The sequence below is a fragment of the Syngnathus floridae genome, chromosome 2, assembly GCF_059516105.1.
Source record: "Syngnathus floridae isolate MCC-2025c chromosome 2, RoL_Sflo_1.0, whole genome shotgun sequence".
Classification (NCBI taxonomy): domain Eukaryota; kingdom Metazoa; phylum Chordata; class Actinopteri; order Syngnathiformes; family Syngnathidae; genus Syngnathus; species Syngnathus floridae.
In genome coordinates, this window is record NC_142414.1 from 19,928,234 (window position 1) to 19,952,701 (window position 24,468).

The window sequence follows — 24,468 nt, forward strand, 5'->3', positions numbered from 1 at the left end:
TAACCTATGTATAAAGCTTTGCACGTTTTGTTATTCCATCCAGGCACCCAAAGTCAAGTCTGACCTCACACTCCGGTGAAGAAAATCCACCCGATTTACAGCTGGATCCAGATATGAGTGAGTTGACAGACTTTCAACGAGGCCAAATAGTTGGCTCTCAACTGGGAGGCATGTCAGTGCGTGACACGGCCAAACTGTGCGACGTGTCCAGTCGGACGGTCATCAAAGTGATGAGCGTATACAACAATTACGGACACACCCCACTGGTCCGGAAGAGCCCAAAAGTCAAAAGCCAGAGCAAAAAGAGAACAGTGGAGAAAGCTTCTGGTGAGGGAGAAGGCACCACCGGGAATTTACCATTGGACACAGAAGTCAGCTTACTCAAACGGGACGACAGCAAGAAAAAAAAGGAGTCTGGTGTGGAACAGAAGGAGTAAAAGAACTGCTTTTGGCCGTTTCATCATACATAGTCTAACATGTGTGACACTGCCTATATTTGTATTGCCTTCTTATTTTGGTACAACTCTGTTTTTGTATTCAATAACTCTTATTTAGTCAGTAGTGACTGTGAAAATGTATTTTGAGTGATTGTTTTTTTTCTTTGGTCAGCATGAGGTTGCTGCTATGAGTAACACTGAACTTAATACTGCTTGCGAAGTTTTGGCAAAAACGTAGCTTGTGTTTAGAAATGAAATAAGACTTCAGAGGGATTTATTATGTTCACATGGAAATAAATTCTCATAAGGATCATTCAAGTTGTCTTTTTATTTTTTAAGCTATATTTCACCTTATTTTAGTTCAATTTTAATTGAGTGGAAAAAATGTTTCACGATTGCACTTTCCACATGATTTGGAAGCAATGTTTTCAAGTTGCACATGTGTTGGATGTGATATTAAATGAAAATCTTCACTAAGACATGTTTTATGCCTTATATCTTTATTCATGCTGTTCATTTTGATGTCATGACATGTTTTATGCCTTATATCTTTATTCATGCTGTTCATTTTGACGTCATGAGACCTGGACCACACCAAGCAATTGATCAACTTTTGCCCTTGAATTTCCTCCCAAAAGCCTATCCCCAGTTTTCGCATAAGTCAAATTTAACTTTGAGGGTATTATGTCCATATTTCACAGTTTAAGTTCTAACTTTGGCACTTGTTGCCAGATTGACAACAGCCTGCATTTTAAGGCGGCTGCCAATCAAGCCACCTTTCACAGCTGTTATCAAATGAGCAAGAGGTCAAGGAGAGTTGCCGACTTTTGTTTAATTTTATCCATCCCAGACTGCTTTAGTTGACATGCCAGTGTTGCTGGAGCGACCTGATTTTCCTTCCAAGGTGAAGAAGGTGAGTGATCAAAAACGACTTGTCTTGCTTTCTCGAGCAAGGAGAATGAACACCATGTGGCAGTGAGAATTTACTTTTTCGTCTTCATTGCACAGATAAATTGTTTACTGACTGGGTTGAGGTGTGTGTCACAATGTTGCCTGGTTGAAATTTTGAATTGGAATACTTTTTACGCTTTTTTTTTTTTTTTTACAACTTGTCATTTGTTAGCAGGTGATCTCAGTAATTAGTAGTAGGTGAAAAACCTCAGACAAAACAAATTCCAACATTTACTATCTTGCATATTATTTGTAAAAGCAGGTACACAGAAAATAGCTATGAAAAGTTTGACATTAAATTCTAGAAAATAGACAATATATATTTAAAAACAAAAAACAAGCTGTTTTAAATGGATTTATGTGAATGCACATACCATGCTTAATTTAACGTAGTTAGAAAATTCAATGAATGCAAATAAACAATAACCAACCAGTGAATTTTAGGACTTTTCTAACTATACATATTTACATTGCCTCAAAAACCTTTGCTGATGAAACTTTGTGACGACCCTAACAAATAAGACAAAATGACCATAAACAAGAGAAATAAAACTGACTAAACAAAACCTTTGTCTTAATAAGTTGCTCCTGTTATTGTAAAGAGCCAACTTTTGGAATGGGTCTTTCAATCATGGGGATTTTGGGTGTATTTTTGTCACTGGTTGGTAGGATAAAGTGGTGCACTGCAAATGACATGTAGTCTTAGGTCATAATCTCCATGTCACAAAGCTTTCAAGGCGATGTCATCAAATTGCCGCAATCCCGGCATGCCACAGAACGGCACCATGGAGAACATGCCAGGCTAAGTTTAGTGCATGCTGTCCAAGATCCAGTCCAACTTGGTGGCCTGGCCACCATGGTGAGAGCGCCGTTCATCTGTTTCATAAAATAGTAGTTAAAGAAATAAAAGCAAACTTGTTAGCTGATCTGGTTAACTAGATTGCGGTTGCAAAATGTAGTTTTGGTTTATTTTTTCAAACAGCAACTTTGTAAACTCGGATCATTTCAATGAATGTTGCAGTGGTTCTAAAGCATTGTCCTTTGCAGGAAGAGAAGCCAAACAATGGACAGAAACGTCACCTGAGTATGCTGACGGACGATGACCTTAAGGCAGCATTACTTGCGTACGGGGTCACAATTGGGCCAATAGTGGGTAAGGTTGACTCCCCCACTCCCTCCCAACACTTGAAGAAATGCTTCTTGGTGAAAAATAATACATGAATCTTCCATCCATCCATTATCTGTATCCTAATAAGGAATAACTCAGACCTTATCTTCAGTAAGAATGTTTGTGTATCTGTGAGGCTCCACCAGGGCCGTGTATGAGAGGAAGCTGAGGAGGCTACAGGCTAAATGGGGCACTTTGAACGGAGAGGAGAAAGTTCATCACCATGAGTGGGAAGACGAAAGCAGCGATGACAGTGACTCGGGTACTGAATGACCACTTCATGTTTTCCATTTTATCAAAACACTTGATGACCATCCTTCATGAGGTTTTTCTGATACGTTCCGAAGGATCAAGCCTGGAAGAAGAACCGATGGAAGAATACACTCAGGTGGGAGATCGTTTGACATTTATCATGTAGACAAAAGTATTGGGACACATGGCCATTACCCAGGTGTTTGAGACGATGCTAAATTATTTTCTAAATATCCCAAATCTTTTATAGAATGTGTTTAAATACTACAGTTGTAATGAAATTGAATAAAGTGTTTCATGATGCTAACTACTTCCTTTCTCCACAGGTGGACATCCTCTCTGAGGATATTTACCAGCAGTGCTTTTTAACTTCATCTAGTAGATTGGTAACTCAATGTAGAGAACATTCTTTCTCTTCTTTTTTCCATTTATATTTTATATGTTTATCTTGTTTGTGCTGTAGCACGATGCAGCTTGTGGCTCAAGAAACTCTGATCTCTGTCACAAGCCGACTTTGGAAAAAGTTTCAAAATCAACACAAAGTGACGGCCCTTTTGTGGTTCCTGAAGACACAAGTGGAGCGTCATCTTTAGATCAAAATTCGGGATTAGGATCACAGGTACACTTTTTTCTTTTTTTTTTTTTTTACCAGAATTGAAATGTTCTGCTTGGTGGCATGGTGAGGGTCACAAAACAAAATGCATTTTTTTTTCACCTTTGAAAATCAGTTGTATGTTATTTACATTTAAGTTGTGTGATTAAAATGTGAAATGGTTGTTGTTAAAATAGCCTTGTACTGTCACTGAAACATTGTAATAGCGTTTTAATCTGGCAGGTCTCGGAACAATCAATCCAAGATCCCAAGTGTTCCTCAGAGAACTTCACCACTGAAAATGATGAAGAGGTATTTGCCTTTGGGGGGGTGTTCAGAGTGCTCACACAATGATTTTCACTACAATCAAACAAAAGAACAGATGGAGAGGTCAACAGCGAGTTGCAGGAGAGCGACGTCCACAAACCTTGGATTCAGTTTGAAGTGGAATATGTAATCCTCGTATTCATTTTTCTTTTAGTCGGACATCCTTGTGGCAGAACCCAGTTCTTCTCAGTACTTTGTACCCAAAGAATCTCGTCCTAACCAGGAAACGAAGGTGCACCCATCCTATTTGCAGGCATCTATACGATGGTTACAAGAACACACTTTTGGTTAATGTTTGCTTCTCATTTGTTTGATTGGATTATTAATGTAGCATGATTTTTATATTATATAAATCTTGTATCTTGTATTTTCTAGCTTGTTTTGCTCCTTTCCTTAACAGTGTCTCCAGTTCAACTTATTTTTGTAAGTAATTTGATCTTCTGCTTCTACAGGGACCCAAGAAGGACCTGCTCCCTAACATCGAGCCTACAAATACAAGATTCAGGTAAATTCTAACACAAGTGGACACTGCAGCCTTAGTGCTTGAATTAAGAAGTAAGAGCAGCAAGTTTTCAAGAACTCATAAAACATTAAATGGTTAGATTTGCATTAAAAAGTTTAGAGAAACAAATCAACTGGAAAGTTTGGTTCATTTTGGGATCATCTTGAACTTGAAAGTCAAATGTGTCTGACTTTTTGGCAGAAGTGCATGTCATTAATTGTATCTCAAGAAACTACAGTACAAGTATTTGTAGAGAGTACTTAGTTCCTGGACATACAGCATTAGAGACTTTGGTCAGGAAGTCCCTCAATTAGTTTCAATTGTGATCTTTCTATACAAGATTTTATCCCTTTGAACCTCATGCTTACATTCCTTTTGTTATAGCGCTACCTGTCGAAGACCTATCAAGGGTGCAGCCGGGCGGCCCAAACAACTGAGCTCCCGAAGCCCTCCAATCAGCCCCACCACTAAGGAGAGAAGTGAAATTGAGCACCGAATGGTTCCCATCCATATCCAATTTGTGGTGTTTGTTGTAGTCGCCCTCCTGCTCTTTGTTATTGTTGAAAGTGAGCCACTGAGTCCATTTTTGGCTCTGACACAAAACTTCATGCAAGGCTTCATCAATGATGCTCCAGTGTTGCAGTGCACACAAACATTCCTACGACACGAGTAAATATTTGTTTGTAATCTATTTTCTGTTTTTATGTTTACACGTTGCCCTGGATGGAAAGATACTCGGATAGCTTATGGAGAAGCACTGTAAAATAATTAGTTTAAACTGTTTAAATAATGGGGGCGAACATTGTGAAAATCTCCAGTGTAATTTAAGATTTTGCTTGTCTTTATATTATTTTGTAATGTTTTGGAAATGTTGAAATAAAGGTCTATTTTGCGACATGGTGCTTCTGCAATACAAGTATAACAGCAAGGATGTTGATTACGCACCTCAAATGCATCTTTAAGTGTGTTTCAACTCCAATTCACAGCACATAAAGAACCTCATAATAATCAAGGACACTTAAGTGTAGGTAAACAGTATCAGGTAACAAGGTATTTATCCTGTAATTTTGAACAATAGATGTTATTTGAGGGCCGTGTATATACGTAAAAAAGGTAGATTGGGCATTGCGCCACAACATGACCAAAAGTATCCTTGGGCTGTCAATACTGAACTGCTAGATGGTCTTTAGCTGTTGTATTTGTGACTATAGTACTATATAAGTGGTTACCTTGCACAAGAAACACCTCCCATTATAGGGAAAATCCATAGCAGGAAAATCTCCTGCAAAAAAACCCTACTTTGAAACCCTAACAGTATTTAAAACCCTAGACCTAGTTTGAATCCATACTTCCAAACCCTAACTCTAGTTTAAAACCGACTTCAAAACCCTAACCCTAGCTCCAAATTCCAACCCTAAATCTAATCCGTAACCTAACCCCGATAACCCAACCAACCCTGGTTTCAAACCCTATTTTTAAAACCCTAACCCTTGTTTGAAAGCCTACTTTAAAACCTTAACTCAAGTTTGAAACTGATCAATTGCTTACTGCACACACAAAAACTTCTATTTATTTATTTTGAGTTCAAATCCTAAAAAAAAAAAAAAAAAAAGATAAAACTATACGCCGAACATTTCTCCACAGAACATTTCTGATGACTTGTCTTGTTGACAGATTGTAATAATTGTCACGGTATTTCGTCACATATGAACCCGGAAGTGAACGTCATGTGTCAACGCAAGTGCGTTTGTTGTTAGTTCCCTGAAAATGGTGTACGTGTCGAACGGTGAGTGGTTTCTGATATATTCTATCGATTTTATCCTATACATAATATCTCCATCACATAGTATGCCTTGGGACTTTAATTGAAACGTGTTTTACGGTTTAACGTATGGGGCGAGTCGGAAGTTTGACAGTTAGCGTTTATAGCCGCTAACCAGCGTATTTGCTAACTTGCCCCGCTTCTCAAAAACAAACAATATTTCGTCGTTTTTGACATTAATTTGCCAGCCAGTGTATATTTTGCTCTGTGTTTTATCGGCCATTGGTTTGAGTCACCTCATTCGGGCGTTGTTCGAATTGGATTTATTTCAAGATGCACATTTTCAACATGTATTCAATTAGAATATGAACATCTCCAACATGAGTTCCAACATTTGTTATTTGGAGGTTTTTTGGAAGATTCACGAGACCTCAATTGAATCATTCCACCTCAATTGAATCACTCCACATTGCCTGTGTGTCCAGACATAGGGAACAACACCCTGTAGTATATCACACTATATTCTTATTCAACATCACCTGGACCCTCTTTTTACCAGGTCAAGTTCTGGACAGCCGGAGCCAGTCACCATGGCGACTGTCTTTCGTGGTTGATCTCTTCTGGGGAGCTGTGGAGTTTTTTGGCCTGTTGTAAGTCAGTTTATGAATCCTTCCATAAATAATTAGTAGCCATATTGGTATACTGTTGATGTAACCCATCCGTAAAGAGAGTTGAGTCCAATACTTAGAATGAAACCATTTGCATTTCATCTAATATAATTTATAAATTGTATATTTGCTTTTGTCCTAGTACAAAAACAGTTGACTTTTTTTTTTTCTCCCCACCAGTTTTAAAACAATAATTGACCCAGACCTGACAAAAGATGGACAGAGTGGCTCGTCACGGTTTTCTGATGGCAGAGGGTATGTAAGCTTCAGTAGTAGTGGTTATATTGCAGTGAATCCCTACGTATTTGCAGTTCAGCCTTTGCCTATTGGTGGATTTTTCAACCGCTGAAAAAGTCACCTGTGTTGTTTTTGTGCTCAGTCCTAAGCAGTATGAGTATTGCTTTGGCACCATTTGATGGCACCTTGCTTCTGAAGGAGTTAAGAGCCATATTTAGACAAAATTAGTCATTTGCTTTTGTCATTTTGCATTTGATCTTGTGGCATCTCCAGTAGAGTATAAACTATTTGAGGTGCGGCTGATTTTCACACTTTGACCCACATCCTGTGGATAGCGGGGATTCACTGTATGATTGCCGTTTAATGTCTTTTTTTTTTTTACACAAAATTAAGAGTTAAGCCTCATTTGGCATTTGTCTGTCTCGTACAGTCCTCCAGGTGCCCCTGGGGGCCGAAGGCGGTTTGGAAGAATAAACTTTGGTGGTGGGCCCAGTCCTCCTCCAATGGGGGGAGGAGGATGAGGAAGGTGAAATTACACACATGCACACACACACAAGCACACTGGCCACAACATCACATATAGCCTACCCACTAAGGCCCAACACAAGTGCTGTATCTCTAGTAATAAATGTCTTTACATAGCCCATAAGGTTCAGTTTTGATGAACTACCACTCGTACATAGCCCATAAGGTTCAGTTTTGATAAACTACCACTCGTACTACTACAAACTACTCAAGCATGAGTTTAGTAAAGGTGCAAGCGCTTGCAGGTACATATTTTGCATTCTTGAATAATATGAATACATAATGTTGCATTCATGTTGGAATGACCTCGTTTTCTTTTGTGCAGGTAAACGCCTACACTGTGTGTGTAGGCGTGGGCCCAGCTACTGTATAGACTGGCAGTCACAGTGGTGAAGCCCCACTTCTTGAGCCGCCACTGCCTAAGTAGTTTTTTGACGCCTTTTTGGGAATTCCTATAAATAGGAACCATATTGGCTGATTTGGCAGCTCATCGATCGCACCCCCCCATCCCTACTGCATTATTTTTCTTATTTCTCTCACTGAAGTTGTTTTCATGATATTATTTGCAATATTCTTTGCTTTTTGTGCTCTATTGAAGTTAATGACTCATGATGTTAGATATTAAATATGATTAACTTCATTAAAATAAATTATCTTTGAAAACAAGTTGAATATGTGTGATTTATCCAAGGAATGAGTTACTGTAATACAGTATTGTCATATTTTTATTCTAGTTTATTTGAGAATTACACTATGCAGTTAGAAAAAGAATGTTGCAGTCACGAGGTGACAAACTTGAGTGGTGACTTCATGGCGACATGAAAGTAGATCTCTAAGGTTAGTGACACCTATGAAGCTTTGTAGGAGTTTTCTGCACAAAGGTAAGTGCATCCGACTCAAAATTCAAAGACCCTTCATCAATATCAAAGCAAGACCTCTATTTGTTTTCCAATGTCAATTAAATGATGTATAGTTAGTGTTCCAGTTATCATTTTCCCCCACATGATTCAAAAGGGGACACTTGATAAGTAGTCCGAATGCCTAACTGATAATGTACAACAGTACTTACTTCAATTTTGTCTGAAATATTTTTGGGTCTTGTCCTTAGATTTTCACCAGTCTGTTTTGATGACTTTCACCAGACAAAAGCAGCCCGCTCACGTAACATTCGAACACCAAACCGCTGCCACTCTCTCTGGTGGATCCACATTTCTTGTGTTGTGTCCAGACAAGCCAGCACGGCTCCCCCCTTCCATGATATCAGTCGAGGGTCCATATCCTGCATGTCAACAAACAGTGCAGTAGGAGAGCAGTGGATATCTTTTCACCACATGGAAATTTCTACATTCTTTAAGTTAAACCAATAAGCTTGTACTTGCATATTACTCATTATCAGACAAAATCCCTGTATAAAATCAAATGAAATTCAGGAAGCAAAATAAACACACAGAGAGAAGAAAATTATGACTCATGTGCCACTTACCTTTGGCCTTGTGATCACTTCCACATTGTCCACAAGCCTTCTGAAAGACGGTGGCATCTTGTTGATGATGCGGTGAAGTAGAAACTCCTGAGCACCATGAAACATGAGCCCTCCACCCACCACCAGGATGGAGCTGTACATCTTTCGCTTGGTCTCGTCCGAGGCTTTCAAACGACAAGACAGCACTTTACTTCTACAAACTTTCTTCAATGAATGCTTTCTTCATTGCGTGTTTTTATTACCACAACAGTCGATGCTATGCAATATGGCTTTATCCAGGCCGAGAGCTTTGCCCTCAAACTGGTTCATGATTGCAGTCTTCCTGGAGAGATGTGTGGAGAGGGCCTCCTCCGCCTCCCCCACTCCCATCAGGCACTCTCCCTGGGCGGCTCCAATATCCGTCTCAGCCTGCATTCCTCCACTGCCGCCGCTGCTCCTGGGGAGTTCTGACAACTCACCAATGCTTCCTTGACCACTCGCGTCGCCATCCAAAACGCCGCCTTGTCTTGAGAGCACCTTGCGGTCCGAAGCATTCTTGGAAGACTGTTGGAGAAAGACAAGAAAAAAAGGATGAGGAACAGCAGAAATGATGTGTGCATTTCCAATACAGTACAATACACAGTATTTTTTTTTTACCTGGTCTTGTTTGCTGTGCGTGGCCAATAAATAAAGTTCATCATGAGGGTCTTCTGAGTCACCTTGAGAACGAAACTGTAGCGATGTCATCTTCTGACCGACGATACCAAACGTGCTGGGGTAGAACAGTCCCATGGGCGCCTATTTTATGTAAGGGAATAAATAATAAGGTCATGTGGGAGCCAACACAAAATAGAGTTGTTATAATTTAAGTACCTGTAATTTTTCATCGCCTAAGCGAACCTGGAATAAAAAAGCTGGGGCATCTGGGAAACGGGTTTGGAATTCATGATCTCGAAGTCCAGATATGTCCTTAACGGAAGCGGGGAAAATATTTTTAATTGGTTTGGATACAAGAAGATAGACATTGTGACATACACAACAATGGCGACCTATATTGTATTTCTTAAAAACCAGTGCATTAAATGTAACTCGCATATTATTATAAAGCCAATGACACCATTGGACAGTGACCGTATTCAATTTAAAAGACAGACACCTAAAGTTCTGTAATATTTGGCTCACACACCTGGTCCAAATGGCAGAGTGTCTCCTTTATATGTTGTAGTAGCTGACAGTCCAATCTGTTGGACAACTGACAGTCTCTGTAGGGAAATCCTGCCCTCTGCAGGAGCCAGAATAAAATGCGGGTCACATCTGCACCACCATACGCCAAAGACAACCTGTGAAGGTTATAATAGAGAGTATGAATGATCTAGAAATTATGGATGACAAAATTACAAACAGAAATGTGTTACCCATTATTAAGTATTAATTAAAGAAAAAAAAAGGTGCACTCACGTTGAAGAATCTCACTCCATTCCCTTTCTTTATTCTAGGTATGCCAGTATTTTTGTAAATTATTTATATGACTTATATATTATTTCATGATTTTTATTTTCTAGCTACTGCAGTTGTGCTTCCCAACCTTTCTTCAGCCTAGGCACATATTTATGATTAGAAAAATGACATCCCAACAAATATCCTCACCTGGAGTTCCGATGGGAAACTCCGTCCTCTACACAGCAGAGACTGGTCTTCTGGTCTCCAACGTCTACGACACAAGCGCTGCTCAACCCACTGCCAAATGTCGCACACACTGACTCCTGGTGCACTATGATTGCTGTACACATACAGACACATATTGCCAAAAAAAAAGTAAGACGACTGTCGGAGGCTGACCTGAAGGTATCGCAAGCGGAATACCTGAGAAGCCCATATTAAGCAGGAGCATGGAGACCAGTTCCTTGGCATGCTGCCTGTTGTAGATGTCGGGAACCAAAAGGATGCATCTGTAATACTGTCAACGGTCATTGAACATTATTTTGTGAAGTTAAGACATTATCATAGATTTTTTTTTCTTCAATAACAATGTGTGAAAAGTTGAGGTTTCTCAAGCACCCCTGGGGCTGATTTGAGGTTGGTAAACAAGCTCAAGGGCAATTCGTCTGAAACTGCATTCCTAACAAAGGCTTGATTAATCATCCATATAAGACTTGCATCGCAAGACGTTTGTCTACACAGCATGTTAAAAAAAGAAAAAAGGTAAATTCAACTTTTGATGTTTCCCACCTTTAGGTCTTTGAGCGGGATCTCCAAGTTCTTCTGAATAACATGACTCCAGATGGTCTCAAGGTCAGCCAGGACAGCAGTTAGTGAGCCTCCAGGGCCAGCGTGCACGTTGAGCTGACCTCGAACTACGGGCCAGTGGATGTCATAAGAGTCTGTTGGTTTCACATACACGGCCTGCGTTGTGATGGCGGGAAGAGGCAGAGACAGTGAGCTGCCATCAAACTTCTTCATTCTCATGCAGACTCTTGCACTTACCTCCTCTCCTATCAAATAAGGCGGGTGGTGAGATGTGTTGGTCCATTTCACCCGAGGGTTGCTGTCTAGCACGGCTGGACGGATCTGACAGTTGTATGCTCTTGCCTGAACACAGACAGAAAATTTGTGTCACGATGTGTCACTAAACCTCTGCAAGTGAGTTCACAAAGTATTAAACTGCTTTGTTAAGCACCATAATGTAGTGCAATAGTAGTTTTAGCTGGTGGTCTAAAAGTTGGGTTTCCCGGTGCAGATCTAGTTCTTGACACACACACACACACACACACACACACACACACACACACACCTGCTCAGCAGACACTGGTGTCCTCCTCACTCCATTGGACATCTTCTTTGACCAAATGGCCTGGTCAACCATTTTAAGCCCATTTTGTCTCTGTTCATTACTCTCAGGTTTCTGGGACAGAACATGTGGAAGGATGCAGAGAGGTCAATGACAATGCTAAATCAAGTCATTACAGGCTACATATCTTACGCACATTTAGACCGTCCCTGAGCAGCCAGGCATCTTCGTATCGAGGCTGGCCACTTTGTTTGTGGCGACGTGCTATCACGTGTGGAATCGTGAGCGGAAGGTTGTCCGTCGCTCGCCCAATACGCAGCGTCCTCGATCCAGGATGGATGACGATTACAAAGTTGCTCTGTATTTGCTGTAGAAGAATAAAATTGAGGTGGAACAATTTGATTAATTGATTCATCAAAAACTAACTATGAAAATGGGACTCGCCAGCTCACTTCCTGGAGGGGCTCGGGGATGGTCGGTGGAGCAATGGGTCTTTTCACTCCTCTTTGCTCCCTCTCCTTCTCTTTGTCGCGCTCTTTTTCTTTTTCCTTTCCATTATCCTGCTCTTTCTCTGCTTGGGTCATGTTCCCAGTTCAAATCGATCGATTAACTTTCCCAAAATGTTTCAAATAGCAAACAAAAATTCCTTTTATCGAAATTCCTTTAAAGACTTAAGCGCATCCGTACGAGGCAAGACATTACTTCCGTGTTTGGTCACGTGGCACAAAACGAGTTCCTCCCACCGGAAAAAGAACACCGTTTCGAGCAAATTTACAATTTAACTTTAACAAACTTCAAACTTAAATTTAAATAATTTAAGTTTGTAATTTAAATTATTTAAATTTAGAAAACAATAACAAAAACATGAAAGCATATTTCTATTTTATGCATTGTCAAAATACAGTACACTGCTGTCTTATCCAGTTGATTCGCATAGTTCCTCCTAAAATATACGTTCTGGCATGTCATTTCTTATTAATTTATTATTTATGTTTAATACTTGTAGTCAGACAGATGTAGGAATCTACCCAAAAAGTGCTGTTCAGAATAAATAGGTGTGCCATATGTAAAACATGAATGGAATCTTCTGTACTTAAAAAAATATATATAATTTTTATTTTTTTATAATTCCATAGGTTCAACTATGTGGATTATTAATATTAGTCCAAACTAAATATTCAAACAGTGATGATCACAGAATTGTCCGACAGTGCCTCTTTCGAAATCAATAAACATCCCCTTATTTTTTCAACAGAGTCTTTTAACTTCACCATACTGTCATACCTATTGTCAATTAGCCAAGGTCTCAAGAATAGTGTCAATCTCTTTTTGCCATCTTGTCTTTGAGTGTGCAGACTGCGGCACAGTTTGTTCAGATCTTTCAGTAAACAAAAAAGCTTGCATGCTCTCAGTTCTGGAGCCAGGTTACATGGCCTCTTCTCTTGGTGATCACCTAGCTGCAGCACCCAGAACTTAGCGAGCTCATCAGCACTCTTAGCGCGACTTGCGACCATGTTGAGAATCAGAGGGTATAGGTCGTGCGCTGCAGCCGGTATGGCGATTCCCCCCATGGTGGTGGATATGGGAGTGGAGGTAGGGTGGCTTGACTGCAATGAAAGCACCATAGTTGACATCAAACAAATATATTGGTTTAACTCTGCAAGAAAACCTGCACAAGAACAGGGAAAATTTGCAAAGTCCACTCATGGAGGCCAGACATTTTGGCTTAGTTGTGTGCTTTGATTTTTTTCTAATTTTAAATATGTGCCTTTGGTCAGTAGAAAAATGGAGGTGGGTGTAAAGTATAATACAGAATGGCAGAGTAGACGCAAATTTTGTTTGGACACAAGTGTTCATTTGCATCACCGAATACTGCATTCACCACCGACATAAATTTGACATCTTACCGACGGGCACACGATGAGGACACGCTGTGCAGCTTTGACTTGGTCAGCCAGCCAACGCATGGGACCATCACGTGCAATTCTGCTCTGCTGCCATGCATCGATCGCAACGCTGCAGCCTGCATGGTTCTGCAGGAATTCTGCCAGGGCCATCACAGCCTTCTGGAAGGCTCCATTCTCAGGGGGATACACCAAGAGGACATGGATGGGAACTTCCACTGAGGTTGGTAAACTTTTAAACCCCAGTGACATGGCCAAGTCAGTCCCACACCTTTTATCTGTACGTAGAAATACGTAAATAGGTTGTGAAGTATTCAGTGTGTTGGTGTCTAGTAGTGGTCTAGTTTACAACATTCCTATTTATGTCTTGAGATTTTAAACTTACAGATAATGTATCCAGAAGTTAGGATCATCAAAACAGTCAATCCCAGATAAACATTCACCAAAATGCTGGTGAAGTTGTTTTTAGGATCTGCACCAATGAACAAATGGAAAATCATTTTGATGTAGTCATTATGTGCAAAAATAGTTACTAAATTAATTATCATATAAACTGAAGTTGCAATACATATTGATGTGTATGCTGTTTTATTTTCTGCTATTACATGTTGTTTTTATGTCATACCTGTGGCGATATCAGTAGCATCAGCTGGAGAGGAATGGATTTTACATTAGTTCATGTTTACTATTATCATTATGTAAATATGGTTTTACGATTCCTTACCTGTAGGAAAACTTGTTGGATTTGGTGCGAGACCTGGAAAAAAAATACAGGACAAAGCCAAAATGTTTATTCCAATATCTTGACCCAGTTGCATCAATGAAAGGCCCTGCCACAATTAAAACGTCAAACTGTTTATTGCACCGTCTTGATACTTTGGCCTGAGCATCAAGAACAGCACACAACAGTACAGGAGAATGATTCAATTATTTTTCATTCAGTGCGATTGCGTTTTCATTTGATTACAGTACGGCTAGCTTGTCATGGTTATTAATATGTAACTGCATGTAAAAGCTTCCAAAGCCAGAATTATCTAACATAATCAAAGTCCAAATAACAACAAATCATCTGGAACGTCAAACTGATTTGTACCGATTGACGCAGTGTCCAGTTTGCATCTCGTAAATGACAATTTGCCAAGTATCGCATTACATGGGGTGCAATAACACTCAGGGACATTTTAAAATATAACGATTTAATTCCCTCCACACCAGGACCACCCTCTTTTCTTTTTTTCTTTTGTCATCAGTTCAACATTTGCAGTCATGATTGGTCTACTAAATGTAACAGTATCATCATGGATTGAGGAATTTCTACTAAAGTGTACTTACTCGGTGTAGCTTGAGTAGTGATGATTTTTGCAAACTTATAAGAAAGGCCACTTCCCAGCGGTGGCAATGGAAGGTTGGCCACCAGGATCAAAGAGCCATAGCTTTCACTCACTAAGTAATGAAACCATTTCTAAATGGGACAGACAGAAAATACAATCATACTGTAAAAATAATTTTTGGAACTTCCGCATTTCTTATACAAAGTGCTTATTTCCATGCCCAGCGCAAGGCAAGCGCAGCCGTCTAACTGTGCGCATGGGTGGAGTTTTCTTTCTTTTGGTAATTTCGTGAAGGGACGTTTGCGCTGTTGTGGGAGTGAACACACTCCATCTAATTCCCAGCCGATGGGAATAAGATGGCTCCTCTCATTACTTTTAAATTCAGCGTAGGAGAGACATTGACATTGTGGAAACAGCAATACAATCAGTGGATCCATCTCTGTTGTAATACCTGATGTATCCCAGTGAGGTTAGACTCGGCAAAAGGTGGAAAGTATTCACAGAGGTGGACTTCCGTTCCCCTAATGCGCGTGCCAATCAGGTATTTTACGCTAGCTACACAGAGACAAGAAATGACTGATACATCTGATTTCTAGAGATTGGAGGAAAAGTCAACTCAATTTCACATAGCTTGGATGAATTGTAAGCTATTGTAGATTGAAATTTAACTTTGACAAAACATAGTCTCTAGTCTTCATACCATGCAACAAGTGATTTTAAACATCATTGTGAATATTTTTAAATACAAAGGAACTTAACGAGCCTTACCATCAATGTTAATTGCCCAGCTTATGTTCATCATGTCTATTCCTGACACTTTTACCGGCTCAACCTTCAAGTCTGCCAGCAGAGATGGACTGTTCTCACTTGAGGGAGGGAAATCTGGAGAAAGAGACCATTCTTCCTTATCCATTCGACAATATCTATCACACTATATAGACAAGGAGACATTGCCATTCCATATTTTACGTCACATACAGAACAGTGATTAAATCAATCACAAAATTAAGACAACTCAGAACTTTTTTTTAGTTATTATTATTATTACTATTTTAAACATGACTACAGTACTTTCTTTGCCATGTAACCCCACTATGACTCAGATGCTCTTTTGTCATTTAAACAGATGTGATACTTAACAACTGCCGAGCAACAAGTGTCATAAGCAGGGGGGAAAATCTTAGCAACGCTATTAATATATTTCACATGTAAAAGAGAGTAATACATAAGGAAGGAAGTTTTTATTTTACAAATCATCCCAAATGATCAAAATGGGTTTGACAGTAAAATGGTGATCATTCAAGTGTTTTTTTTTCTTTTTTTTTTAAATAGCTGTACTTCTACTAAAGTACAGAGTGTGGGTACTTTTGTCACCTCTGTCCTCGGTATTCATATAAGAAACATAGAACATACGTACCATCATTTTCATGACACTTGACGTTCTGGAAGGATATAGCACAACATTTCTCATTATTTTGACATTTCAATGGACCTGTCATGGAGCTATTCATAAAGCAAGGCAACTTACAATGTCGTGTGACGTCACCAGAGCCACAAGATGCAAGCAGACCAAAAGTTTTAGCCTTCTCATGACTTTAATTGTGGAATTGAGATGTGAACGTGAAATGTGCTCGGCTCTCCGTGTTTGTATTTATACATGCGGAGTCCGCTGGTTCCGTCCAGGCTCCTCCCACTCAAGCCGCTCTCGCGTGTGCTGTGCTCCATTCGGCCCTCAAACGGTAAGCTGGCTATTTATTTCTGCAACTTCTTGCATTTGATTGCCGTCTGTTTTGCATGCATGCCACTGACGTGATTTTATATGACGTCCATAAACATGTGCCACTGAGGCGTTCCTGGTGCGCCACTGTATCACCTTTGATTTCTGCTGCTAACCTTTGGCTGTTAAACTAAAATCAACAACTTTGGAGAATCACTGAATGTGTAATGCCTCATTTACATTTATTTTAGAATGCATGATGTGTTTTATTTATTTTAACGTATATTTCTGTAGTGCTAAGTGGGTCAGCCAACAAGAAACACACTAGTGGACCCAGACACTGATAAGCCAAATGTTGCGAAATTGGATTCGATGTGTAGACTTTTTTTTTAAACTCCAGTACTGCAGTACTGAACTTTATTTTCCCCTTTCCCTTTTTGTTTGTTTTTTTGTTTTCAACATGTCAGTTCACAAATAGAGTAACTTGACATTTCAGGCTGATGGCTGAATTGAATTTGAAATTGTAAACTGGTTATATGATACATGGCCCACATGTGCCACCGTCTGCACTTGAGAATATCTTTTACCCACCACTTATACATTAAGAGGGGCTGTTGTAGCTCTTGCTTGAACACTAGTAGCAAAGGACATTATTGAATCCTGAAGAGCAGACCAAGTTAAACATTTGTTACCTGTGAAATTAATAAGTGACCATCGGTCAGCATCTTAAAAGGGTCACATAAAATGCTATAATGGCTTAGTTTAACACAAATTACTCCATCTAAGTGTCAAATTGGGCAGTATGGCATGAGCTAGTGGCAAGCACATCTAACTGACAGTTAAGCAATTTTACTTTTGAATCACATGCATGTTCTTTATTTTCATGCTTGAGTGGTTTTGGCCAGATACTCTGGCTTCCGGGCAGTCGTTTTATTTTTGCAAGAGATTGACTTTATTATGTATTGCTTGTCGGGTCTCTTATATAGTTTCTTGGGAAGTGCTACCACCAGGAACCATGAGACATCCTGGATTATAACAAAAGAACTTTGACACTGAGGCATTGATATTGTATCACAAGAACTAGCCATGTTATAATTCCACCATAATGACGATGAGTATAGCAAGGTATTCCCAGTGTTAAATCAAAAATGAGGTTTTATTACCATTTAATATCATTGCAGCCATTGTGAAACTGCATTTAAATATAAGAAAATAAAAACCCCTAAAATATTTAATTAAAAGTTTTTACAACTAAATATAACTAAATGATAACTAACTAACCAAATGTATCTCCAAAAAACATTTGGGTCTCTTCAAAGGTTATGTTACGTTAAGTTATAACCTCTTATTTAAGTGATGCTATTTTATACCACTAGAGGGAGCCGGAGTACAAATAGTGGTGCAACACTCTCAAAAATCGCTGCGCTAATGTTTGCTCTGGTCTCCACCAACAGGTGACCAGTGTATGAAAAGATCACACCCAGAAGCAGGATGTTGTCGGTGGTCGTTCCTGGCCTAGCTGGAGCGAGACGAATTGTGAGTGGGAGATGTTCAGCATACAGCAGGAGCTTTTTTACCCATGTTCCTGATCGTCAGTTTGTCCCGAGGATTCGTCTCCCTGGCGCCGTCTCGCACCGTTACGGATGTGTCAGTACCGCAAACCCTCATCGAACTCTAGCGTCATCGTCTTCAGTGTCGTCTGCAGCCCATCAGAAATCATACAGTTATATCATCATCGGGGCGGGGTCGGCAGGCTGCATTCTTGCCAACCGCCTCACGGAGGATGCCCAGGAGTCAGCCTTGCTGCTGGAAGCCGGGCCAAAAGACTTGCTGTTCGGCAGTGTACGGTTGTCATGGAAGATCCACATGCCGGCTGCGCTGACCTATAACCTTTGTGATGACAAGTATGGGAGTCAGTAATCGCATTCAATCCAAGTTTTACGGCTAACAACAGTGAGGTCATGAATCTCGATCTAGCTTGTGTTTCCAGTCAAGTCTGGCTGGTGATAACCTCAGATGACCTAAATAATGTGTTATCTCAGCATGGCATGACTCACTGTCACCTCCAAACTAATTCATTGAACATGTGTATCAATGTTTTTCGCACTTTAGCACACAACGAGGGTGGCAAAAAGTATTATGGTATCGATTAGTCATTTTGATACCGTTGAAAACTTTTGACCCATATGAGAAGAGACACAATGATTAGAAACTGGGCATGTGTCTTAGTTGAAATACAATATATAAATATAATAAGTTTAAATTAAGAGTGATAATGGGTAGTGTAATAAATCACATAATAGGGAACACAATCATTCCAGGAGGTCTTTTTAACTTGTGAATATTTCCCACTGTCTAAACACTGGTGACACTGGCACCTTTCTTCCTCCCACAGGTACAACTGGTATTACCACACTTTGCCTCAGGCCCACATGGACAACAGGGTCATGTACTGGCCAAGGGGGCGAGTCTGGGGCGGCTCGTCTTCGCTCAACGCCATGGTGTACATCCGCGGGCACGCTGAAGACTACAACCGGTGGCAGAGAGAAGGAGCCGAGGGCTGGGATTACGACCACTGCCTGCCTTACTTCAAGAAGGCGCAGTGTCATGAACTCGGCGGCGACAGGTCTGCAACAAAAACATTTTCTCATCAATAAATATACAAATGATGCAGAGTCATATAGCACTATTTCAGTAGTACTGATCAGTAACAATTATGCAAGCGTTGGGTGTCTTAGTCTTTCTTGGTAAAATGTAATTGCATTCAAAGATGGGTTCGAATCAGATTTGGAAACACTACACTGTATTCCCACTTTGCAGGTATCGCGGAGATAGTGGCCCACTACACGTGTCCAGAGGGAAGACTAACCATCCTCTTCACAAGGCTTTTATTGAGGCAGGGCAGCAGGCGGGCTACCCCTTCACTGAAGACATGAATGGATACCAACAAGAAGGCTTGGGTTGGATGGACATGACCATTTTTAAAGGTAAAGGAGCCACAGAACTACCACAACTTGAAGGTCTATTAGCATCGCATCGGATTCATCATCTGCGACGACCACACCGATGTGTTTAGAACCGTCATTTAGATGTGCCCAACACCAAATAGATTTAACTTGTTCCATGCCTTAATATCGAACCATACTTGTATTTTATATTTTAAATAATTTTCAGGGAAGAGGTGGAGCACAGCCAGTGCCTACCTGAGACCGGTCCTGGATCGACCCAATCTAAAGACAGAGGTGCGCTGCTTGACCACCAAGATCCTGTTTGATGGCCACCGAGCTGTGGGCGTGGAATATCTACAGAAAGGAGAGACTAAACAGGTCACACAGACAGAAAGTTGAGTTGATGCATGTGAAATTAATTGAATCAATATTTAATAAGTTGTTAAAACACTGCCCTGTGAGTACTTTCAGATTCACTGTAGATGCAAAAAACTTTTATCAATTTACAAACTCACAAATCAGCTGTTGTCAGGTCTTCGCAGATAAAGAGGTGATCCTGAGCGGCGGCGCCATCAACACACCGCAGCTTCTCATGTTGTCCGGTTTAGGAAACGCTGATGACCTCAAGCAACATGGCATCCCTGTGGTCCAACACTTACCAGGTACATTTCACAACATTTTGAGATTAGATATGCTTGGTCAAGAGGAGAGCTTGATGTTGAGAATGTTTTCTCAGGTGTGGGCAGCAACCTGCAGGATCATTTGGAGTTATACGTCCAGCAGAAATGCACTCAGCCCATCACATTGTACAAAGCCCAGAAACCTTTCTACATGGTCAAAATTGGCCTGGAGTGGCTCTCCATTTTCACCGGTAATACTCTCATGTGCAGAATTATATAATTAGATTAGTCATGCACGGATCAAAGATTGCATGCACTTTGTTGGGTCACTTTCTTTCTTGATATTGTACCCATTCAATAAATGAGTGTACAGTACAAATTTCAACAGTGATGCAAAATATAATTTTAAAATTCATCATATAGTAAATGATTCAAAACTGAAACCACATTTGATTGTTTTCAAGCAACTCAAGCAATGTTGCAATTAAACGAATTTTATAGTTACTGTCAAAAGTTTTTGATTTCTTTATTGCACTTTTTGGGGAGTTTTGGGCAATATTTTTCGTAGGTTGAATTTGAAAGTGTTTAACTTCTTACATTTATTCTGTTACTGTTATCGTACTACTATATCGGTCCCGGCCGTAAGTACTCATAAAGGAGAGTTCCAAATCTGGCAGTGACAGTGAGCTCATTGTTTTCCCTCTCTTATTGTCTTTTGTCACCAAGGCTACGGAGCAACGGCACACCTGGAGAGCGGAGGTTTTATTCGCAGTCGGCCACAAGTCCCACATCCTGACATTCAATTTCATTTCTTGCCTTCTCAAGTCATTGACCATGGGCGGGTTGCTTCAAAGATAGAAGCTTATCAGGTTGGTGTGCTGTGGATACTGTCTATTTTGGCTTTGAAAGGGAGGGATGGAAAGTACATTTATGTTCTTGGAGATTGAAGCGTGGGTGGATGATGGGCCAGATAACATTCACCCGTACTGAAAGAGAGCACTCAAACTCACGTGTCATTCAGAAGTAAAATAACGGCTGCTCTCTGAAAAACAAAAACAGCAATAGTTTCCCAGAAACTTCCAGAGAAACTGACTGTGCACCCATCATAAAATGATAAATTCCTTACACCACTTTGAGGACACAACTGTCTGTGTCCCACACCTGAATGAATCCAACATACATATTAGCAAAACAAAAAATATGCACAGTATTTCAATTGCAACCTCACACATATTATGTTTAATTTTCATTAATATAATGACACGTATTTCCCGTAGAGGCTCCCCAGACCTAAACATTTTGGGAACCTGTACTTTATTGATTACATGTTGTCATGTCATAGGTTCACGTGGGACCAATGAGAAGCACAAGTGTTGGCTGGATGAAGTTGAAGAGTGCTAACCCTCAGGACCACCCAATTCTGCAGCCCAACTATCTTTCCACAGGTATGTTTCTCATCACTTAGGTACCATAAGAAACCGACACTGATTCTACGTATATTTGACCCTCATCGCCACCATTGCCTTCTCTCAGACGTCGATGTTTTGGAGTTCAGAGAATGCGTCAAACTCTCCCGAGAGATCTTTGCCCAAAAAGCCTTTGACCCGTTCCGGGGGCCGGAAGTTCAGCCCGGTCCCCAGATCCAGTCAGACGCCAACATCGATGCCTTTGTGCGGCACAAGGCTGACAGTGCGTATCACCCGTCGTGCACATGCAAAATGGGCGCGCCCTCCGACCCGATGGCGGTGGTGGACTCCCAGACGCGTGTGCTTGGTGTTGAGGGCCTCCGTGTGGTCGACGCGTCCATCATGCCGAGCATTGTTAGTGGCAACCTAAACGCGCCAACCATCATGATAGCAGAGAAGGCCGCCGATCTCATCAGAGGTCGCCCGCCACTTGTTGACCCACAAGTACCGGTGTACCAGCCGCCCACGCTAGATACTCAAAGATAAAACTGGAACAAGCCTCTTGTTTACTTATACTGCCACTGAATCAGTTTTTATTGGCGAGATGACCTCCCCAAGTAACAAAATATGTACTGTAGGTTACAAACAGATAATAGCGAGTTAATTTAATGACTGGGAACAAAACACTCGACCTTAAACTGCTTGATGTCACTGTTATTTGACTAGCTCACTCATGCAGCCAAACTCCATGTTCATTAATTTCTTGGCTTTTGAGCAAGCCAGACACAGCTGCCCATCGAGCACCGCCAAATCATAAAAATACAGTATAACTAGTACACATCTATTCAGTTTTACAACAATACTTAACTATATTTCCAATTTCATATGCGCCTGTGGATGCAATCGCAAAGCTTGTGATAAAAAAATATGCGAGCTTGCTTGTACTCCTCTTGCTCATGTGGGGGTTTGCAGTATAATCCAAATATTTATGACAGGTTCATTCATGTTTCTTAATTGTTCGGGGGTGTGAATGTGAGTATGAATGCTTTTTTTGTTTATATGTGGCCTAAAATTGACCAAAATTCAGCTGTGATTGGCTGATTTATGACTCCAGCCTCAGGCATGTTTCCCCTAAATTGTTTTCCCCTAAACTTTTATTAGTTATTTGATTGGCAATTAGCGATCTACACTGTAAAAAACACAACTTGTATTTTTGGGGGTTAAAACAATACTGGAGAATTGGAAAATATTAACAGTTAGTGAACACAACAACGCAAGCAAGTTATTTTCTTCAGAACAAATTGCAGTTGTTTTTATTTATATATTTTATTTACAGTTAATGTGATGAAATCCAATTTTTACAACGGTAAAACTTAAAATATTTTATTGAATTGCCCAACTTAAAGTTTTATCAAAGATCGTTGCCTTGAAATTTTGAGTTCACTCAATGTTTTTTAAGAGTATGTTTTCTGAATTGAGGTCGCATTAAGGAGCTTTGTTTTATCTGAAGAGATGATCACTAGAGAACAGTCGCCTTCCTTCCTGAGTACGTGATTGTGAGTGTGAAAATTCACACAGACCATGCGCCTCCACCCCACAAAGAAATCGGGGGAAATAGTCAGTTTGGTCTGTGCTTCGTTTGTGTTGGTTGGTGCTATACAATAGATATGACACTTTTTTTCCAAATGCTTCGGAAATGGTGCCAAACAGATTACCCCCCCCCCCCCCCCACACACACACACACACACACAAATATTTTTTGTATGGGGTGGCTGTCCAGCTTCTCAGAGGTTTTATGCCGTTGTTGTTTCCACTCACATCTGTTTCAAATGTGACATTGGAATTTTTGTTTGATTATATAACCCCAATTGTTTCCCGTACACATAAGAACCATTATGTTTATGAGCATGGCAAGACTTTTGTTTTGTTTTTTGGTTTTTTTGGTGAAAACAATATGTCTATTTGGTATGCAGTGTCTGTTGCTGTTGAGTCATCAAATTGCTCCCTTTTTTTACGGTTGTTTAAAGGACGGACTAGTCTAGTCCTCGCGACAACCAGTAATTCCACAGTAAAAATGTAATTTATTTCCATCCACCTCTTTCTCTACACCCTGTCAGTGGGCTTTGGGGAGGTGGAGCCTTTCACATCTGATTTGAGGCAGAATAAACCCAGAATTGGTTGCCACTCAATCACAGGGCACATGAGTCAATGAGTGGGACCTGAACTGAGTGAACTGCAATGGAAAGTAATTTTTGGATGAGCCAACTACGTCTACAGACTTCACACCATGAAATATGACATGCCACATGATACAATCCAGTGTCGATGATCAGATTATTTTCTTTTTTGTATGCGTGGCCACATCGTTTTTGGTAGGATTGGTGTTGCATGTAAAAGCCAATTAAAGAGCCAAGTGTAATGACAAAACAAAATGATAATTTTATTTACACATTAATTTTGCACAAATTGAACTACTGCTCTGTATAAAAAAACTAAAAAAAACAAAAACAGGTAGTGCGCTGTTCTTGTCTGCCCCAAATGCGGAATAGCCACTCTGAAAGTCTTACAAACTTTTAAGTGTTGTGTTTTGATTTTTACAAGTAATAACTTTAGCGGGAGCATTGGAGGATGAAACAAAGATTTGCTATTGTTAAGCGCATTGAATGTATAACATGTAATGAGTCAGAACTGTTTGTAAAAGCTAATGTGCACAACACTACGAAGAACCTTTGCCCAGCTGAAATGCTGCAACCATAATTGTTTACATGAAATTAAATTTTAAATGTTGAAATTGTCTTAAATTTGTTCACTCCAATTAAAGGCCTTGTAACTTCCCCCTACTCCATGTCTTTGTTTTATTTACTGGTACAG

The 24,468-nt window shown here is 40.2% G+C and overlaps 5 protein-coding genes across 7 annotated transcripts; 3 read left to right on the top strand and 2 right to left on the bottom strand.

Annotated features, from left to right (window-relative positions):
- Nucleotides 1–1,194: 1,194 nt before the first annotated feature.
- On the top strand, nucleotides 1,195–5,124 carry LOC148402480 (lamina-associated polypeptide 2, isoforms beta/gamma-like). Of its 3 annotated transcripts, none has more exons than XM_088368876.1 (10): nucleotides 1,195–1,350; nucleotides 2,436–2,541; nucleotides 2,693–2,818; nucleotides 2,904–2,944; nucleotides 3,135–3,194; nucleotides 3,272–3,427; nucleotides 3,644–3,712; nucleotides 3,882–3,959; nucleotides 4,180–4,232; nucleotides 4,614–5,124. In XM_088368876.1, the coding sequence occupies exons 1-10, from the start codon at nucleotides 1,303–1,305 to the stop codon at nucleotides 4,900–4,902; spliced, it is 1,026 nt and encodes a 341-aa protein (XP_088225002.1). In that variant the 5' UTR covers nucleotides 1,195–1,302; the 3' UTR covers nucleotides 4,903–5,124. The 3 variants fall into 3 exon arrangements, with proteins under 3 accessions (XP_088225002.1, XP_088225000.1, XP_088225001.1); XM_088368874.1 differs by lacking the exon at nucleotides 1,195–1,350 and adding an exon at nucleotides 2,101–2,247; XM_088368875.1 differs by lacking the exons at nucleotides 1,195–1,350; nucleotides 3,135–3,194 and adding an exon at nucleotides 2,101–2,247.
- A 763-nt stretch (nucleotides 5,125–5,887) lies between these two features.
- selenok (selenoprotein K) lies at nucleotides 5,888–8,087 on the top strand. Its single transcript, XM_088368877.1, has 5 exons — nucleotides 5,888–6,015; nucleotides 6,551–6,641; nucleotides 6,840–6,914; nucleotides 7,327–7,422; nucleotides 7,747–8,087. The coding sequence occupies exons 1-4, from the start codon at nucleotides 5,997–5,999 to the stop codon at nucleotides 7,415–7,417; spliced, it is 276 nt and encodes a 91-aa protein (XP_088225003.1). The 5' UTR covers nucleotides 5,888–5,996; the 3' UTR covers nucleotides 7,418–7,422; nucleotides 7,747–8,087.
- Nucleotides 8,088–8,128: 41 nt separating this feature from the next.
- actr8 (actin related protein 8) lies at nucleotides 8,129–12,403 on the bottom strand. The gene is made up of 13 exons (XM_088368873.1): nucleotides 12,124–12,403; nucleotides 11,868–12,038; nucleotides 11,675–11,785; nucleotides 11,368–11,472; nucleotides 11,113–11,286; nucleotides 10,747–10,840; nucleotides 10,531–10,663; nucleotides 10,070–10,223; nucleotides 9,757–9,852; nucleotides 9,541–9,681; nucleotides 9,147–9,447; nucleotides 8,905–9,068; nucleotides 8,129–8,700 (listed from the first exon to the last, which is right to left on the bottom strand). Exons 1-13 carry the CDS (start codon nucleotides 12,253–12,255, stop codon nucleotides 8,557–8,559), a joined length of 1,920 nt encoding a protein of 639 aa, XP_088224999.1. The 5' UTR covers nucleotides 12,256–12,403; the 3' UTR covers nucleotides 8,129–8,556.
- A 189-nt stretch (nucleotides 12,404–12,592) lies between these two features.
- Nucleotides 12,593–16,600, bottom strand: il17rb (interleukin 17 receptor B). Its single transcript, XM_088400395.1, has 10 exons — nucleotides 16,435–16,600; nucleotides 16,324–16,348; nucleotides 15,675–15,788; nucleotides 15,358–15,461; nucleotides 14,908–15,037; nucleotides 14,300–14,332; nucleotides 14,201–14,224; nucleotides 13,961–14,047; nucleotides 13,579–13,853; nucleotides 12,593–13,278 (listed from the first exon to the last, which is right to left on the bottom strand). The coding sequence occupies exons 1-10, from the start codon at nucleotides 16,495–16,497 to the stop codon at nucleotides 12,850–12,852; spliced, it is 1,284 nt and encodes a 427-aa protein (XP_088256521.1). The 5' UTR covers nucleotides 16,498–16,600; the 3' UTR covers nucleotides 12,593–12,849.
- chdh (choline dehydrogenase) lies at nucleotides 16,598–24,437 on the top strand. Its single transcript, XM_088400381.1, is given in 11 exon segments — nucleotides 16,598–16,645; nucleotides 18,078–18,159; nucleotides 18,220–18,527; nucleotides 19,019–19,249; nucleotides 19,444–19,610; nucleotides 19,798–19,949; nucleotides 20,104–20,256; nucleotides 20,259–20,442; nucleotides 20,918–21,060; nucleotides 21,534–21,636; nucleotides 21,725–24,437. Coding segments are annotated over 10 exon segments (1,905 nt in total). The 5' UTR covers nucleotides 16,598–16,645; nucleotides 18,078–18,114; the 3' UTR covers nucleotides 22,144–24,437.
- Nucleotides 24,438–24,468: the final 31 nt, after the last annotated feature.